Genomic DNA, 19506 nt, shown 5'->3' with positions numbered 1-19506 from the left:
TTTATTATTTGCAAGTTTTGCAATTTTACAGTTCTACAATATTACAATACTGAAATAAACTAGTACTTTCATGCGTTACTAATCATCAGGTTTATGTAGTGACAGTCGTGTTCCACAATTGACAACTTGTTTGTGGAGGCGCGTAGCTTAGTGGTTAGAGGTGTTGGACTCGTGATCATAAGATTGTGGTTTCGATTCTTGGACCGGGTGATACGTTGTGTTCTTGGGCAAAGCACTTATTGTCACGTTGCTCCAGTCCACCCAGCAAACAAAACTGTATAATCCAACGCCGGACCGTTTTCCCGTCTAGGTGGAAAATGTACACGCCATGGAAACAGGCAAACCGGCCCTTATGAGTCGGCATAACTTGAGAAGGTAACCTAACCATTTTCTTTTTTCATGTTTCATGCATAATGGGTTTCCGTACAGGTCTAGAAGATATTTGCCCAAATTACCGCGCAGTGGGATGAAACTCTGAAACACCTGATGATAGCAAAGCCAAATTTTATATTTTGTATAAGTACATATATATCTGTAGCTATACACTCAAACGTATTTGGCATTTGCCAAATAATTATACTATATCTAAAAAGTGTAACAAGAAAGGAAAATATTAACATATTGACATCCAGACATCTGTCATACCCACAAGCAAGCTCATAAGCACAAAACAAGGTGGGGGAAATAGCACTGAAATACCAAAAAGGTAGAGCAAAATGCTATTTTTTAATTATTCGTCAAACAGTTGCGATAAAGCAGAATAATTATTCTGTTGTATCACGACTGACGAACAGTCACGTGAAACTCTGGGAAGATTTTCCGGCGTTAATAAAATTGTGTGTGTGTGTGTGTGTATTTACGTAGTCATGTTTATTACAAAAATTTATGAAGGCCCAGTAATTTGTGAAAGGATGATTGTTATTGATATATGAACATTTTCAGTGCAGTGTTTTATTTATAATGCTGTATCATTATTTAATATCTAATAAAATATCTCCACAATAGCAACAGCTACGTTTTCATATATCGCGTGTTTCATTGAGTAGTTCATTTTAAAATATTTTCTAGTTATATAATGATTACATGTTACTAAAACTTATTGTTCTAAACTATTGTGAGGTCTATAATATCATATTCTGCAAAACTAGAATATGAACGTGTTTTCAAGCGATATGATAAAGTAGAATCTGACGGTATGAATTTTATGTGTCATAGTTTGCAGTTATAGTTGTTTTATGATGATAAGAAATTTCCAACATATTGTTATTATTGCTCTGAGCCTTAAAATAGTTTTTACCTAATCTTGGATAACCACTTTAGCCATCAAACTGCCCCTCTATCGTTTAATTTAAACAGAAATCGGCTTTAACGAGAAAAAAAAATATCTTACAAGAAAAATAAATATTATTTGCAAGTGGAAATTTTTCCTTAAGCGAATAAAGTAGTATTATAACCTGAATTGTTCTGACATAGGAGGAAAATGACATATGGAACACAATGGAACGGACAACATACTTCACGATGCCAATAAACAAGTTCTTTTTGCAATAAATAATATATTGCAACTGTTATCTTTAATTATTGATTGCGTTTTAAATAACTAGAAATAAATATTTTTTGTTTCAATGGAATACACACATTAAAGTTTTCATATTATTTTGTGGCAAAAGGAAACCAGACGATATTTTGGTAAATAAATTGGTCACTGAATAAAAATATAACTCTTATCAAATTTCAAGTGCTTGCAAGTTGCGAGTGTTGCGAAGATTCTTTTAAGCGGCAAAGTTTTTCAGTAAATTTTGAAGGCAACAGTGACTTTAGATCGTTGTATGATGGTATTATAATAATTCGTTCCCGTGGAGCTATGTTACGTTCAATGGTAGAAATATCGACTCTGTCACCGATCACAACAACGTATAACTGAATACCATTGCCTAAACTTCGTTTCACTTCTCTAATGACGTTGAAGTCGTTTATATTTGACACTTCATCCAGGAAAAGAAAGCCGATTCGCCGAGATGAATTCTTTGTCTTTATGTCTTCCACCGGAAAAACATTTAATCGGAGTTTTCTAATCATCCCCGCAAAACTATTAAACTTTATTTTATCTATTCTCTGAATGAAAGCTGTTTTTTCTTGTAAAGAACCGAGGGGAATATCTTCTTTTGTTTCACAGTCATCGTACATCATTCCAGTGCGGATGGGCGATTCGTTACCGAGAAGGTCGATAATCTCAGCAACTACATTCACAATTTTCTCTGTCTTATTATATCCTATCAAATGGTTATTGACTACGAACATCAAATCTGTTTCTTGAGTTTTGTTGCAAACTGAAATGAGAATAGAGTAAACATTAATTCAAAATAAAAATAAAAAGCTGTAATGTTCAGACACTTTCTAAAATGCTTAGCGAAGATAAGTTTCAAATAGCATAACGCCAGGTTAATCTTGCCGACTACTGCACTTACGTATATACGTATAGATTTTTTTTCTCTCTCAATCATTAAATGTTGAAATGAAAATTTATAAGGTTAATAGTGTTTTGCATAAAATATTAGTAGTTGGTAAAAGTTTGTGAGTAATACAGGCAGACGTCCGAATACTAGTGGTAAATATTAGATTTACAACTTACTGCCTAGGATTGTAATATCAGATTTATACCTACGAATATTGGGCATTTATTTGGGTAACAAACATATCTACTTATAAATTATATATGATGTGTATATGTCTGTACATATATGCATACATACATAAATACATACATACATACACACACAGACACATATGCATGCATACACACATACATACATACATACATACATACATACATACATACATACATACATATGGGAAATAATGGTACAACAAGGAGTATCTTTATGCTGCTGAAATCGTAGACGACAACGAAAATGAAATATCCGATTAATTAACATAAAATCACCCACGGACAAGTCTCTATCCACAGGTATTTTCAAGCATCTACTTTATGTGCGTATATACAGGAACAGGTATAGCTTCCCAGCCTCATGACTTCCCAACCACATGATTTTGAGTTCAGTCCCATTGCAAGGCACATTTGGCTAGTGTCTTCTACTACAGCCTCAGGCCGACCAAAGTCTTCTGAGTAGATTTAGTAGAGTAAAACTGAAAGAAACCCGCCAAGCTTTAGAGTGTGCTTCTTTTCGGATTTGTGAACTACTGACAGATTGTATATGTATACATTACATATATATATATATATATATATATATATATATATATATATATATATATATATATCTTAGTTTCAGCTCAGAGCTGCGGCCATACTGATGCACCGCCGTTTTGTGCTACACTGTTATTACGACGAACCTCGTCTAATATGTGGCACTTGGTGAAGAATGGAGTTTGATATAGCTACTCTCATTTGCACCTCTTGCCGTGAGGTAGGTTCATCTGGGACTCTTGACAGGAAGATGTCCAGCTTTGATTTAAAAACCGCTACATCTACTTTGTGCATGTTCCTCAGACTCTTTGGGAGAATATTAAAAAGCTGTGGGCCCTTGAAACCCAGGCTTGTGCAGTAGCTGGTCCTGAAGCGTGATGGCATTGCTGGGATCTTTGGCATTATGCAGTGTCGTCCCGTTCTAGCATTGGTGTAGCTTACAATGCCAAAATTTGGCACAATTCCTTCCAGGATCTTCAAGACATATATTACTGCATACCTCTCCCGTCTTCTCTCCAGGGAGTAGAGTCTTAGCTGTTTCAACCTTTCCCAGTAGCTGAGCTGTTGCAAAGAGACGATCTTCTTTGTGAATCTTCTCTGGATTGCTTCAAGGTCCGCTGTTAATTTTACACTGGTGAGTGACCATAGCTGTGAGCAGTAATCCAGGCGGCTGAGGACGAATGTCCGCCAGAGGACCATCATGGTTTCCTTATCTCTGGTTCTGAATGTTCTTAGGATCCACCCAGCCAGTTGTCTGCACTTTGTCGCCATCCTGGTAACGTGCACTTGGAAAAAGGTATCATCACTCATGTCGATACCCAGGTCCCTCACAGACTTAGGCTCTGGGATTGAAATTCCCTGTGGACCGGTGTATCCTGTAAGTTTAATATTCAGTTTTGGATGCTAGTAGCGCAGGACCTGGAATTTTTCAGCATTAAACTGCATATTATTATCCTCAGCCCATCTGTAAATTGAGTCCAACTCCTGCTGCAGGTGTGCAACATCGCTGGGGTTCTGTATTTTCTGCGAGACTTTCGTATCGTCTGCATAGCTGGCCAGAGTGGCTATCCAGGCATTTGAGGGCATATCTGAGAGGGCCACTATAAAAAGCAGTGGTCCCAAGACAGTGCCCTGTGGAACACCGCTCACTATTTGTGTGTTCATAGAGGTGGCTCCATTAACCACTACTGCCTTGCTCCTATCTTTCAGGAAGTCATGCAACCACACTCCAAGTTTTCCAGCTATGCCAAGGTCATGCAGTTTGTGGCATATCATACCATGATTCACCTTGTCAAAAGCTTTTGCAAAATCAAGGTAGATTACGTCCACATTTGATTTGTTGAGTAACTGCCTCAACACCCAGTCATAATGCTGTAAGAGCTGGGTCAGGCAGCTCCTACCTGGTCGAAAACCATGCTGGGTATCACTCAGCAAGTTATTTTCCTCAAGGAATGCGACTAGTTTCTTTCTGACTATCCGTTCCATGACTTTGCTGATGTGTGAAGTCAGAGAGATAGGCCTATAGTTTTTGGCATCTGCTCTACTTCCCCCTTTATGTATTGGGCATATTATTCCCTCCTTCAGCTTGCTTGGCAGTTTGCCATTCGCAAGAAAGCTCTGGAAGAGAATCTTGAGGGGTATGCTTACACGCTTTGAGGAGGATTGCTGGGAAACCGTCTGGACCAGCAGCTGAGTTTGTGTCCACTTCATCTATGGCTAGTAGGACATATTTTTCGCTAATGCCAATACATTCTATTGTAACCGCCTCGCTGGTTATAGGTGAGGCGGCAAAGAATTCCACTGGTTCGTTCACTTGTCTGTGTTCCAACGGGGTGGTAAAGACACTTTTGAACTGGTCATTCAGCATCTCACTGATCTTAGTTGGACTGTCTGTGAGGGAGCCATCCTTTTGGATGAGGGTCCTATCTTGTAGTGCACTGAGACTGTTTCTTTCGCGTAATGAAAGAAGGCCTTTGGGTTTGATTTAATGTTTTTTATAACCCAGGCTTCTTTGTCTGCTTTCTCCTTCACATAGGGTTGTTGCAGCCTTTTTTCGATCTCCATAGTGTTATTTTTAGGCGGGGCGTTTCGATACTTTTGGGATGTTGGTTGAGACGATATGCAACCTTCGTCCGTCGTCTCATGAGGATCTTCCTGTCTCTTGGAATCTTGCTCCTATTTGTTTTGGCCTTGTGCTCTGGGACATATTTCTGGCATACGGCTTGCACAGAAGACATGAAACATTCTAGTTTCATGTCAATGTCTGGTGTGGAGAGACATTCCGGCCAGTCCTCTCTGAGGATCTCTTTTTGGATCGATTTCCAATCTGCTTTGTGGAAGTTCAGATTGGAGAGATTTCGGGTGCTTCCTTTAGGCTGTATGTCTCTGGTTACTTTTGGCCCAAACATAGACAGCTCTATTATGTTGTGATCCGAAACTGATGTCGGTGTCACTTTCACATCATGAATGATGTCCATATTGTTGGTGAAGCAGAGATCCAGAATGTTATTCGCCCTAGTTGGCTTGAGTACAACTTGCTCCATGAATAAGGCACTAGTGAGGTTGAGCAGGGTCTCCACCTGTACTTGCTTGCAATGATTCATTCCTGAGAGTATGTGACCTTCGGACCATTTGACATTGGGGAAGTTGAAATCACCCATAAGAAATACGGTCACGTGGTGTTCCAGATTCATGAGGATTTCTTTAATTCTTGTGAGGCAATCTTCAAACTTTCCTATGTGATTTGGGGCATCCGGTGGGCAATATGTATTGCATATGACTATATTAAAGTGTCACATACCGAATTTGAGTATGTCATTAAGACCTGGGGTGTGAGGTCATCTCGGATGTATACAGTAACTCCACCATGGCTCCTTTCCCTTCTGTCTGTTTGCAGTATGGCATAGTTTGGTATGTGTACTTCTGCGTCCTCTATATCAGGGTTGAGGTGAGTTTCCACAAGTGCTATGCATAGGGCTTGATTGGATGCAGTAAGATCTCTCAGGAAAGAAATTTTGTTTTTATTTTGATGCAACAGGCCCCCAATATTTAGTAAAAGTATTGGGGTGACGGCTGTGCAGGCGTTAGGGGAGGCCATCCCGTGTCTGTTGACTGTGGTGGTCTTGCATAGTGGTGGGCAGGGTTCCTTCTCTGTGCTTGGTGTAGCCAGGTTAGCTGCCGGACAATTCTTTCCGCCATGCATAAAAAAGACTCTTGCTCAGCTGCTGCGTTGCGCAGAACATCTGAGGAGCGCACTTCGATTTTGAAAGTTTTCCTGGGAGACATTTCTTGTGTTCCCTCGGTAAAGTTTTTCTCCTTGAGTCCCCTGAAGTTCTGGCGGGGTGTCGGGTGGGCGAACCGGCAGTTTTTGCCATCCTCACCATGCCAACATTTGCCCCACAGGTAGAACTTACAGGTTATTCGGTGCCTTCCAGATTTCTTCGTTTCTGAAGTGTACTGGGTGGCATTGGATCCTCCATGGGGTTCTCTGCTGTTTGTGTGGTGGGTTGGGGTTTCAGCTTTGGTTGTTTTGCCTTTTCCTCCTTTTCCCTCCTTATTTTGTTTTCGGTCCTTCCTTTTTTCTTCTGTTTTTCTAATTTTTCATTTCTTCGTAGGACCACTGGTACAGGGGGGCTTCCGGTTTCTGCTCCCTTGGTTCTCCTATCCTTCACTACCTGGTCGTTCACCGGGGTAGGTGATCCATTTTCCTGAGGAACCCCTGGATCACAGAGACTTCTGAGTTCCTTCTCTTTTTCGTCCTCTTCATCCTCATCCGCTTTGCCACAATAATTTTCAATTATGTTGTCCAGTATTTTGATGTGTGGTGTTATAAGCATATAAGACCGGATAAACTCACTTTTCTTCCGCTCTATCTGGTCAATGGTTCTATGAAATCCATTGTTTTTTAGCGCGGCAGTGATGATGTTGTTCAGCGGATCACCACTAGCAATCGTCCATGCTCTCAGCAGAAGATTTAACTCTTTCTTTTCCCACTTTGGTGCTATCTTCGTTTTGAGGTCCAGAGGGGGAGTAGAGGCTAGAGAGGTAATGAGGGATAGAGAAAGGTAGAGACGGAGAAACACAGAGGGGGGAAATAGGGAAAGAGAGAGGGAGATAGGAAGGAAAGAGAGAGGTGCTATGAAAGAAATGAAGAGGGTGATAGGAGGAAAGCAAGGGGGTGTGGTGTGCTAAAAAGATAGAGGAAGGTAGGGGGAGAGGAGGGGAATAGAAGGAGAGACAGAGTGAAGGAGAAGAGGGGAAAAGAAAGAGAGGCAGAGTGAAGGAGAGGAGGGGAAGAGAAACAGAAACAGAGGGGAGGAGAGGATAACAAGAGAAAGAGAGACAGAGTGAAGGAGAGACAGGATGAAGGATGTGAGAGAGAGGGAGAGACGGAGTGAGAAGAATGGGCGAATGAGAAGTATATGAGAGAGTGTGAGGTGAGATGGAAAGGAAAGAGAAATGAGAGAAGTGGAGGATATGAAAGGGAGGAGGAGAGATGGGAAAAGGAGTAAGATATGCAAGAGAGAGGGAAAGGGTAAGCGTAAAGAGAGATAAAGGAATGGAGAAAGGAGCTGGAAGTGGGGGAATATATGTAAGGGAAGAGAGAGGAGGTAGAGGAAAGTGAGGAAATGAAGGAATTATTTAATTCTAAACTAATTACAGGAAAATAAACATATGAAAGCGAAACAGAAATTGAAAGAAAGTTATTCTCAGAATGTAAACAAAGATGGCGTCGTAAATCGTAACTGAGATGTTAGCTTATATTAAAGGAAAATAAAAAATTAATAAACAAACAATTACAAGCGATACTTATCTTGAAAGGTACAGTCCAAACCCTCGTGCTTGTACGAAGAAGTTTTCTTTCACAACAGAAAAGAAAACAATTCTTTTTCCTTCTTACATTTGGCTGAAGATAATTAAAGACTTGCCACCACGTGCTTTTTCGGCGAAGTTTCTAGCATGCATAACTAACTTTACTGTATTATATTTGGCTTCAAGCGAAATATATTACGTTTTTGATTAATATATTTTTAATTGATGTATTTTAATGTACTTTATGAGTTCTACGTTTTGTTACTTTTAGTAGATTATTTCGTCGATTTATGCAAACCTTTTTGTTTTTTCACAGAGCTAAAGCAAACACGTCTTTCCTCTCCGAAAACCGTAATATATATATATGTATTATATATATTATATATATATATATATATATATATATATATATATATATAATATATATATATATATATATAATATATATATATGTAAATATATATATATATGTATATATATATGTATATATATATATATATAATATATATATATAATATATATATAATATGTATATATATATATTATATATATATATATAATATATATATATTATAATATATATATATATATATATATTATATGTATATATATATATTATATATATATATATATATATATTATATATATATTATATATATATTATATATATATATATTATATATATTATATATTATATATATATTATATATATATATATGTATATTATATATATATATATGTATTATATATATATATATATATATATAGCGTGGGCAGTATATTTAAAAAAACCGTTACGGTTGCAATATACATCATATAATTAAGGGCTAAAGAGGGTTATTCTAAAGCCAAATACACTGTTTTATCCACTTATAATCCGCTTGTTACAGGAAAATTGAAACTGAAAACGGGCAACTAACCTTTAGAAAATTTAAATTTCGTTATCTCTATATTGAATCAATTTCGGACTTAATCTTATAAAAAAAGATATATTCCTTCTTCAGTAGAAATTTCGATGGGATATAAATAAAATACTCACGTATGATCATGGAAAAAGCACAAGCTAAAAACATAACTACACTTGAGTACATCATTTATATCTAAAAATAAAAATTCTTTGGTCAGCCTCAGAAAACAACGTCCAGACCTTTCGCCGCTACAAATTGTAATGGTTACCAGTCCTCCTGTAGCAAGCATCGAGTTTACTACTAAGCAATATAGGATGAAGTCCCTTACTCTACAGCAAAGGAATTCATCAGGAAGCGTGGGCAGTATATTTAAAAAAACCGTTACGGTTGCATATACATCATATAATTAAGGGCTAAAGAGGGTTATTCTAAAGCCAAATACACTGTTTTATCCACTTATAATCCGCTTGTTACAGGAAAATTGAAACTGAAAACGGGCAACTAACCTTTAGAAAATTTAAATTTCGTTATCTCTATATTGAATCAATTTCGGACTTAATCTTATAAAAAAAGATATATTCCTTCTTCAGTAGAAATTTCGATGGGATATAAATAAAATACTCACGTATGATCATGGAAAAAGCACAAGCTAAAAACATAACTACACTTGAGTACATCATTTATATCTAAAAATAAAAATTCTTTGGTCAGCCTCAGAAAACAACGTCCAGACCTTTCGCCGCTACAAATTGTAATGGTTACCAGTCCTCCTGTAGCAAGCATCGAGTTTACTACTAAGCAATATAGGATGAAGTCCCTTACTCTACAGCAAAGGAATTCATCAGGAAGCGTGGGCAGTATATTTAAAAAAACCGTTACGGTTGCTACAGGAGGACTGGCAACCATTACAATTTGTAGCGGCGAAAGGTCTGGACGTTGTTTTCTGAGGCTGACCAAAGAATTTTTATTTTTAGATATAAATGATGTACTCAAGTGTAGTTATGTTTTTAGCTTGTGCTTTTTCCATGATCATACGTGAGTATTTTATTTATATCCCATCGAAATTTCTACTGAAGAATTTTTATTTTTAGATATAAATGATGTACTCAAGTGTAGTTATGTTTTTAGCTTGTGCTTTTTCCATGATCATACGTGAGTATTTTATTTATATCCCATCGAAATTTCTACTGAAGAAGGAATATATCTTTTTTTATAAGATTAAGTCCGAAATTGATTCAATATAGAGATAACGAAATTTAAATTTTCTAAAGGTTAGTTGCCCGTTTTCAGTTTCAATTTTCCTGTAACAAGCGGATTATAAGTGGATAAAACAGTGTATTTGGCTTTAGAATAACCCTCTTTAGCCCTTAATTATATGATGTATATTGCAACCGTAACGTTTTTTTTAAATATACTGCCCACGCTTCCTGATGAATTCCTTTGCTGTAGAGTAAGGGACTTCATCCTATATTGCTTAGTAGTAAACTCGATGCTTGCTACAGGAGGACTGGTAACCATTACAATTTGTAGCGGCGAAAGGTCTGGACGTTGTTTTCTGAGGCTGACCAAAGAATTTTTATTTTTAGATATAAATGATGTACTCAAGTGTAGTTATGTTTTTAGCTTGTGCTTTTTCCATGATCATACGTGAGTATTTTATTTATATCCCATCGAAATTTCTACTGAAGAAGGAATATATCTTTTTTTATAAGATTAAGTCCGAAATTGATTCAATATAGAGATAACGAAATTTAAATTTTCTAAAGGTTAGTTGCCCGTTTTCAGTTTCAATTTTCCTGTAACAAGCGGATTATAAGTGGATAAAACAGTGTATTTGGCTTTAGAATAACCCTCTTTAGCCCTTAATTATATGATGTATATTGCAACCGTAACGGTTTTTTTAAATATACTGCCCACGCTTCCTGATGAATTCCTTTGCTGTAGAGTAAGGGACTTCATCCTATATTGCTTAGTAGTAAACTCGATGCTTGCTACAGGAGGACTGGTAACCATTACAATTTGTAGCGGCGAAAGGTCTGGACGTTGTTTTCTGAGGCTGACCAAAGAATTTTTATTTTTAGATATAAATGATGTACTCAAGTGTAGTTATGTTTTTAGCTTGTGCTTTTTCCATGATCATACGTGAGTATTTTATTTATATCCCATCGAAATTTCTACTGAAGAAGGAATATATCTTTTTTTATAAGATTAAGTCCGAAATTGATTCAATATAGAGATAACGAAATTTAAATTTTCTAAAGGTTAGTTGCCCGTTTTCAGTTTCAATTTTCCTGTAACAAGCGGATTATAAGTGGATAAAACAGTGTATTTGGCTTTAGAATAACCCTCTTTAGCCCTTAATTATATGATATATATATATATATGTATATATATATGTATATATATATATATATATATATATATATGTATATAATATATATATTATTATATATATATATATATATATATATATATATGTATATATATAATATATATATATGTATTATATATATATATATAATATATGTATATATATATATATATATATATTGTATATGTATATATATGTATATATGTATATATATATATTATATATTATATATATATATATATATATATCTATATATATATGTATATAATATATATATATATATAATATATATATATATATATGATATATATATATATATATGTATATATATATATATGTATGTATATATATATATATATATATATATATATATATATGTATATATATATGTATATATATATCTATATATATATATATATAGTATATATATATATGTATATATATATATGTATGTATATATATATATATGTATGTATATATATATGTATATATACACACATACAATTATATGTATAATTATAATAAGGACTTAAAAAGAAATTTTCTAGTCTATATGTCTCACCACTCAAAGAAGTCACAAACTTTTTTAAAAAGTTTTATCCCCTATTATTGTAATTGAAAAATTTCTTCACTTCGGGACAGCATAGCTACCTAACTGCTATGGCGACCGAATAGACATATTGTTGAGGCAAGCTACGAAATTCATTCCTAAGGTATCTGGAGTTTTTATATGTATTTGGGGTTTTGCTTTCCTGTAAGTATAAATAAATATTTTTTTTATTTCTTAAGCATGTCCTGCTGAAGACGGAAGATCCATTGGGCAGATCCAGAAATTAGCTGATACAGGGCTATCTATTTTATTAATAATTTCCGTTGGCTTGTTGCGTCAAATTCAGCACATGTGTTTGTGAATTCTTTGAGTGGTGAAACGATTTAGCGTCTATTTTCCAGCATATAGGCTAAAAAATTTCTTTCGGAGCCCTTATAATTATACATATAATTTCAGCTTATTCGGTTTCCTTTTATATGCTGATAATTTTTTTTTAAAGTTTTATCCTCCATTATTGTTATATATATATATATCTCTTATTATAAAAGGCAGATTTTATCTGCCTCCCTTTGTCTCTTATAGAAATCTACAATATAGGATTTCTTCAATTACAATTTACCTAGCATTATTAAGAGTAGAATACATCGGGTCGTGCCAGGTACAGTTTTTCAAATTTCACCACCAATTAAGCAACATTTTGAGAAAACTCGCATTGTGGTGTGTAAGTGAAGTGCTTTTCTTAGTGTGTGCTACAGCACACACACACACACACACACACACACAAACGGAGCGAACTGCTTCACTCATGCTATCACCCTAATTTCTACTACTTTCTCTTTGCAAGTGTACCTTACAACACTACTCAAAAAAAAACAGCAAACAGAAACAAATAAATACATAACGATTTACTCCTCACACAACTTCTTCAATTACAGTTTACCTATGATTTTTACAAGTACTTCCATTCGGTCATGCCATACAAAATTTCTTTCAATTTCACCCCCACTTAAGACAAAATTCGAGAAAACTCAATATTTTAACATTTAACTCTTTTACTTTGAAGCCTTTACTCTGCCTATTACTCCCACTTCCTCTTTAGACACATAGATACGCTAATATATACGACAGTGTCAATTGTTGACAGACATTGTAAGCTAACGTGTGTGTGTGTGTGTGTGTGTGCGTGTCTGTGTGAGTGGTGTGTGTGTGTGTGTCTGTGTGAGTGTGTGTGTGTGTGTGTGTGTTGTGTGTGTGTGTGTGTGTGTGTGTGACAGGGGTGAGCCATTCAGACTGGTCATCCATTTTGGCTAGAAGAAGATCTCTTATGCTCTTATATGCTACACCACTGGTTTTCAGTTCAAGAAGGACTATTCATTATAATACATCAGTTCCACACATTTACCCTGGTTCCATTTCGGACAACTGCACAAACATTTGCCATTTCACACATGTATGTAAACAAATTCCTTTCTTAAAAATTTCAATTCATTATCTTTTTCAAGTTACGTTTCTATACACTTTACGCAAATATTTGATTAAACAGCACTTCACATTTCGAACATGTACGTAAACTACTTCCTTTCTTGCAAATCTAACTTTCTTTTCTGGCTTTTAATTCAAATTTCTATACATTTTACACACTCTGTCGCTATACTTGCATAAAAAATTTCTTTCAGCTGCTAATATTTATTTCTTTTCCTTCCACGGTTTACAATTTTCCACATTTCATTCACCAAGAATGACACTGACGCCCGCAATATCGGCAAAATGTGCATTCTCCCCTCAACCTATATAGGGGGCCCACGGTACATGCACGAGCGAACACAAGACGCTATTACTTACGTTCGGCATTATGGGCGACCCGATTTATTCATTACCTTTACATGTAACCCAAAGTGGGTTGAGGTAACGCGAGAACTTTTCCCAGGGCAGCAGTACTATCATCGCCATGATATTATTGCAAGGGTTTTCAGGCAGAAACTGGCTAAGCTCATTCTTTTAATAAAAAAAAACAGGTTTTTCGGCCTGTTAACTGCCACATGTATACTGTTGAGTGGCAGAAAAGAGGGTTGCCACACGCGCACATTTTGCTTTGGTTGGTCAACAAAATAGACCCAACAGTTCTTGATGATCTCATTGCAGCAGAAATTCCGGAGCCAACTGTTAACCGGCAGCTGTACGACATTGTGAAGGCACACATGGTACACGGTCCGTGCGCTCCTGGTTTTCAAAAGTTCTCCTCATGCCACAAAGACCACGTGTGCACTAAACGGTACCCAAAGAGGTTCGTGGACGAGACCCAGACCGGCCGCGACGGATACCCACTGTACAGAAGAAGGCACCCTGACAATGGTGGATTCACTATAACGTTACGGGGTCATCAAGTGGATAATAGGTGGGTAGTGCCGTACTGTCCATTTCTGATGAAAACTTTTAACGCTCACATAAATGTGGAGTTCTGTCATTCAGTCAAGTCTATAAAGTATATATGTAAATATGTTAACAAGGGTTCTGACGCTGCCATGTTTGGCCTTCAAAAGGACAATAGCATGGACGAGGTGTCACAGTACATGGCAGGTCGGTACATAAGCAGTGGTGAAGCTTTTTGGCGGATATTCGGGTTTCCACTTCACCAAAGGCACCCCGCCATCATACAACTAGCGGTTCATTTGGAAAATGGCCAACGAACTTACTTTACTGAACAGACTGCAGCTGATTTGGCGGCAAATCCAAAACAAACAACTTTGACCGGTTTCTTTAGGCTTTGCCAACTTGGCACATTTGCTAAAACACTTTTATACCCTCAGGTCCCGTCCTACTACGTGTGGTCAAACAACAATTGGGTGCGTAGGAAGTCGGGTCAGGATGTTGAAGGACATCCTGGTGTCAAGTTTAACAGTTGTCTAGGAAGAGTCTACACTGTACCTCCAAACCAACATGACTGTTTTCACCTGCGCCTTCTCCTCCATGAGGTTTTAGGCCCACAAAGTTTTCAAGACATCAGAACTGTTGATGGTGTATTATGTGATACTTTCCGTGAAGCCTGTTTTCGGCGTCGACTTTTGGAGGATGATTCACAATGGGGCGCCACTATGGCAGAAGGTGTTTCATTAAAATCTCCTAAAAAAATCAGATCGCTTTTCGCTATTCTATTACTATGGTGTGACTTGGCTAATCCCGCCTCTTTATGGTTTACCTACAAAGATGATATGTCTGAAGATTTCCTACGTCACGCTCAATCGCTACATCCATCAATGGAGGTGGGGTACACTGACCTCATTTACAACAGGGCGCTGCTTGAAATCGAAGATACTGTACTCGATATGGGCGGTAGTGCCTTGCCGGTCTATGGCCTACCTTCAACAAACACTCTGTCTTCACAAACACTCTGTCTTCACATTTGCTGCGTGAGACATGTTTTAATGTTGACGAGCTTGCCGAGTACATAGCCGACAATGAGCCAAAGCTCATTCCAGAACAGAAGTTCGCTTACAACTCCGTTGTTAATTCAGTCCGGGCCAAAGCTGGGGACATTTTTTTCCTGGACGCTCCTGGGGGCACTGGGAAAACTTTTGTCAACAAATTAATATTGGCTGAGATTAGGCGAACACAAGGCATTGCCCTAGCTGTGGCATCATCTGGAATTGCGGCTACTTTGTTGCCAGGTGGCAGGACAGCTCACTCTACTTTCAAACTCCCACTTGACTTAGCGAAGACTGAGACACCAACTTGCAACATCAGTAACAGCTCCGATCAGGCAGAAGTCTTCAGACGATGCAAGCTTATCGTTTGGGATGAATGCACGATGGCCCACAGAGGTGCTCTTGAGGCACTAGATAGATCTCTCAGAGACATCAAACACTCTTCAGCTCTCATGGGAGGCATAACACTTCTTCTTTCAGGGGACTTCCGACAAACACTTCCCGTTATTCCCAAAGGGACTAGAGCTGATGCTGTAAGTGCGTGTCTTAAGTCATCCACATTGTGGCCACTGGTGAAGACTCTCAAACTTCACACCAATATGCGTGCTCATATGCAACGTGATATCACATCAGCAGCATTTTCTCACACCCTCCTTGCACTTGGCGAAGGCAAAATACCAGGGGATGAAAATGGTAATATTGCCATCAATTCCATTTGTACCATTGTTAACACGCCTTCTGATCTCAGAGATGCAGTATTCCCAGATCTACAAGCTAATTATCAGAATATGGATTGGATTGGCCAAAGGGCTATTCTGGCCCCGAGGAATAAAACTGTTCACCATATTAATGATGAAATGCTAAAACTCATTCCTGGGGATGTCTATGTATATAAGTCTATCGATACAACTCCTGACCCAGACGACGTCATCAATTATCCAATAGAGGTACTCAATTCCTTTGAGCCCCCCCCCCCGGACTACCACCACACATTCTCAAACTTAAAGTTGGTGCCCCTATAATGCTCATTAGAAATTTGGTTCCCCAAAACAATGTAATGGCACACGTTTGATCGTTAAGTCCTTATCTCCCAATCTGATTGAGGCCACCATTATCACAGGGTGCGGTCGAGGCAACGTTGTGCTCATACCTAGGATGCATCTTTTCCCATCAGGAGCAGACCTATCTTTCATATTTCAGAGGTCCCAGTTCCCAGTAAGGTCATGTTTCGCAATGTCAATTAACAAAGTGCAGGATTAAACACTGTCTGTGGCAGGAATACATTTGGGAGAGCCATGTTTCTCTCATGGTCAGCTTTACGTTGGCTGCTCGCGTGTCGGCAGCAACAGTGATGCTTTCGCATTCCTTCCACAACGAAAAACAAAAAACATTGTGTACAAGGAGGTTTTATAGGATTACTACGTTTCATCATTTTCAAACACGTTAGTATTTCTCTTACATACGACTCTCTTTTATGACGGCATTTACATTTCTAGGCGTTTCATAACATTAACTCACACTTAACCAACACCTGTCCTTCGCTCAACTCTATTTCTATCCATTCATCATCAAACCACCAGCCTCATCTTCTATATCCAACGTACATGACACATCTACCCCCTACATCTACACTCTCACTGTTAAAGTTTACATGAGCGACAACACGATCGCAACATACACTTTCGAAACTAATCAACAGATCATTTTATACAACAACAAATTTAATCAAAACGCCCATCAATGAAAACATCTCCACCATTGTATTGTGATTCACCTAATCAGCACCACTACAGTCTTGCCGGTCTGACATATGGTGAGTAGATGCTATTGTTCTATATTTTATAAATTACACATATTTACTTACCCATGCTTCATTCCTCTCTTGCTACATATGAAATCCACTCTCTTTTAACACAGCATCAAGTTTTGTAACAGCACATCCGCTGCCGTTCGTGCAAAACGAAGAGACCCTATTCACCTGCGAACGTTCTACATCACCTTCCACGACTATCAAATTCTTACAATTATGAGAACAATAACATGGCTCTTTTCAAGGCAACCTCGCATTCAATTCTTACACCATTCTACGAGGGGGTAGGAACACCTTTACACGGCTTTCTATACACTTACAAATACATTCATTCGCCGTAAACTTATATCAATATTTGCCTGAATAATCATCATAATTCAGTGCAATCATTAACAGTACTTTCAAGCAATTCAGCCCCGAGCAACGCCGGGCAATTCTGCTAGTATATATATATATAATTAAATTAATACTGACAGACGATGGATAATTGTCAGTTCATTACAGCTGTTTCTTACTCATTTTTTAATAGAAGACCTAGTAAAGAAAAATAAATGCATAGACATAGGGTCGGAGTTTAGGGTTCGCTAGCTAAGGCTAAAGAAGAAAGGGAGGCGGGTGGAGATACACAGAATTTAGAAGTATTCTGTGGATAAAGGTTGAAAGTTGGGGGAAGGTACGAAGGCAATCGACTAATAAGGTTTTATGATTTATCTGGTAAAGTGGAAAGTTATAGGGTGTTGTTTTAGATACGAATATGTTATGTGGGTTAGTGAGGACCACTTATAATATTAGGACATGTTTGCTTGGAGAGGAAAACCCTGGGAGTAATAGTAGAGTACTACTTATCATTTAGGCATTCAAAGAAATGTGGCGTTATATAATAACCCAACGGCGTTAGAGAAAAAAATTAAATGGGATATCTGAGAAAGTCAGCAGTAGAAAGTAGTCTAATGATTAATGACATCGAATGTTATATAGGTGACGTTGATATTATTTAATTAGATAGTATAATCACCACTGTGCAAATGAGGCCATACAACTCCGGACAACAATCGTGGCTAAGATGTTTGGAGAGTGTGTTCCATCAATTATTTAACAAGCGCAATACAAATAACTGTATCTTGGTATCTTAGTAGAACTGGCAAGGATGTGCAGCTGCTACTTCTAGTTTGCTATCGCTATTGCATAATACTGAGTTCACCACAGATAGAATGGTTAGTTCCTTCAATATAGCATACCATACAAGTATAATAAGAGTGGTTAGGAAGTAAGGTAGAGAACGAAAGTAGGACTTAAAACAATTAAGCAGGTCAATCGACTTTTGAATCAATAATAGTGGGAATAAAATTTGACTGGTCCTGGGTTAGGAGCTATTATAGAAGTTGTTTAGTGTTCTTAAAATATTTAAAGGTGCGGGTAGCCTTATGTATACAGGAAAGACGACGGTCTCATTGGTTATTTATTAGAATTTCAAACAGCTCCATGCAGCAAAGCCTGCACCCGTATCTGTTGTTCGAGTGCACTTTAGCGACCCTAATGATGTCCCAACTCAAATCAAATTTAACATTGTCATCCTTAAGCTCCAAAATCTTCGTGACTAGAGAATTCCTGCCTGCCCCATGTCTTAATTTAAATGAAGAATAATGTTTACGTAAGCGCTCCTTGAGATTTATGGAGCAACCGATATAAATATAAGTATCGGTTTCCGTCACAACATTACACTTGTACACCACACTTGACATTGTGTCTAAACGATTGCACCCAATATTTTCTAAGACATGAAACTTGTTATTACGGGTACGCGATCCTACGTTATTATGGTGTAATAGTTCAAGCTCGCGGGAGTTACTGGTGTTCGCATGGTTGTTACCGGGGTTTATATTACTAATATCAATACCATTATAATTAGTTACCGTGCCCAGGGTCGCAGAATGTTGGTACTGAGCATTGTAATAAGAGATTTCGCTTCCAGATAGTGACACTAGAGAGACAAGGGTGGGCGATATAACGGAAAATTTTTCAGCACAAGTGTTAATGTTCTGTGCGTTGAGCATATTGACAACATGAATGGAAGTAGATGGGTGGTCCTTACAGCTAGCGGAGAGAGTTTTAGGATTGTAGGGAGTGGTATGGTGTTAGATTAATCTGGTAGAATCAGTACTCCTACTACCATGAGTTGTTGTGGCAGAGTTATTACTGCTACTATCCCTTGTATGGCAGGCTGACTGATGCCAATATAATATCTACTAATTAGTAGGGCTTGCTCGCTGTTCGTATTGGTGTGTACAGTATTAGTGTCGATTGAGATTGTTGTAATACGACGAATATTAACATTATTACCATGGTTATTCTTACTGCAATTTTTATTAAGAGCGGTGCTGTTAGGAGTATTATTCTTAATATCCGGCCACGGATATGTGCTTTT

At 37.4% G+C, this 19506-nt stretch overlaps 1 protein-coding gene across 1 annotated transcript in view; it reads right to left on the bottom strand.

Moving 5' to 3' along the window:
- Positions 1–400: 400 nt before the first annotated feature.
- LOC115210907 (collagen alpha-6(VI) chain-like) overlaps positions 401–19506 on the bottom strand; it is a 134426-nt gene continuing 115320 nt past the window's right edge. The window contains exon 6 of the mRNA XM_029779684.2: positions 401–2330. Coding sequence (XP_029635544.2) covers positions 1735–2330 — 596 coding nt within the window. The 3' untranslated portion in view covers positions 401–1734. The remainder of the gene's footprint in view (positions 2331–19506) is intronic.

The sequence above is a fragment of the Octopus sinensis genome, linkage group LG4, assembly GCF_006345805.1.
Source record: "Octopus sinensis linkage group LG4, ASM634580v1, whole genome shotgun sequence".
Classification (NCBI taxonomy): Eukaryota; Metazoa; Mollusca; class Cephalopoda; order Octopoda; family Octopodidae; genus Octopus; species Octopus sinensis.
The sequence above is the reverse complement of the archived record's forward strand: the minus strand, read 5'-3'. Positions and strand labels throughout refer to the sequence as shown.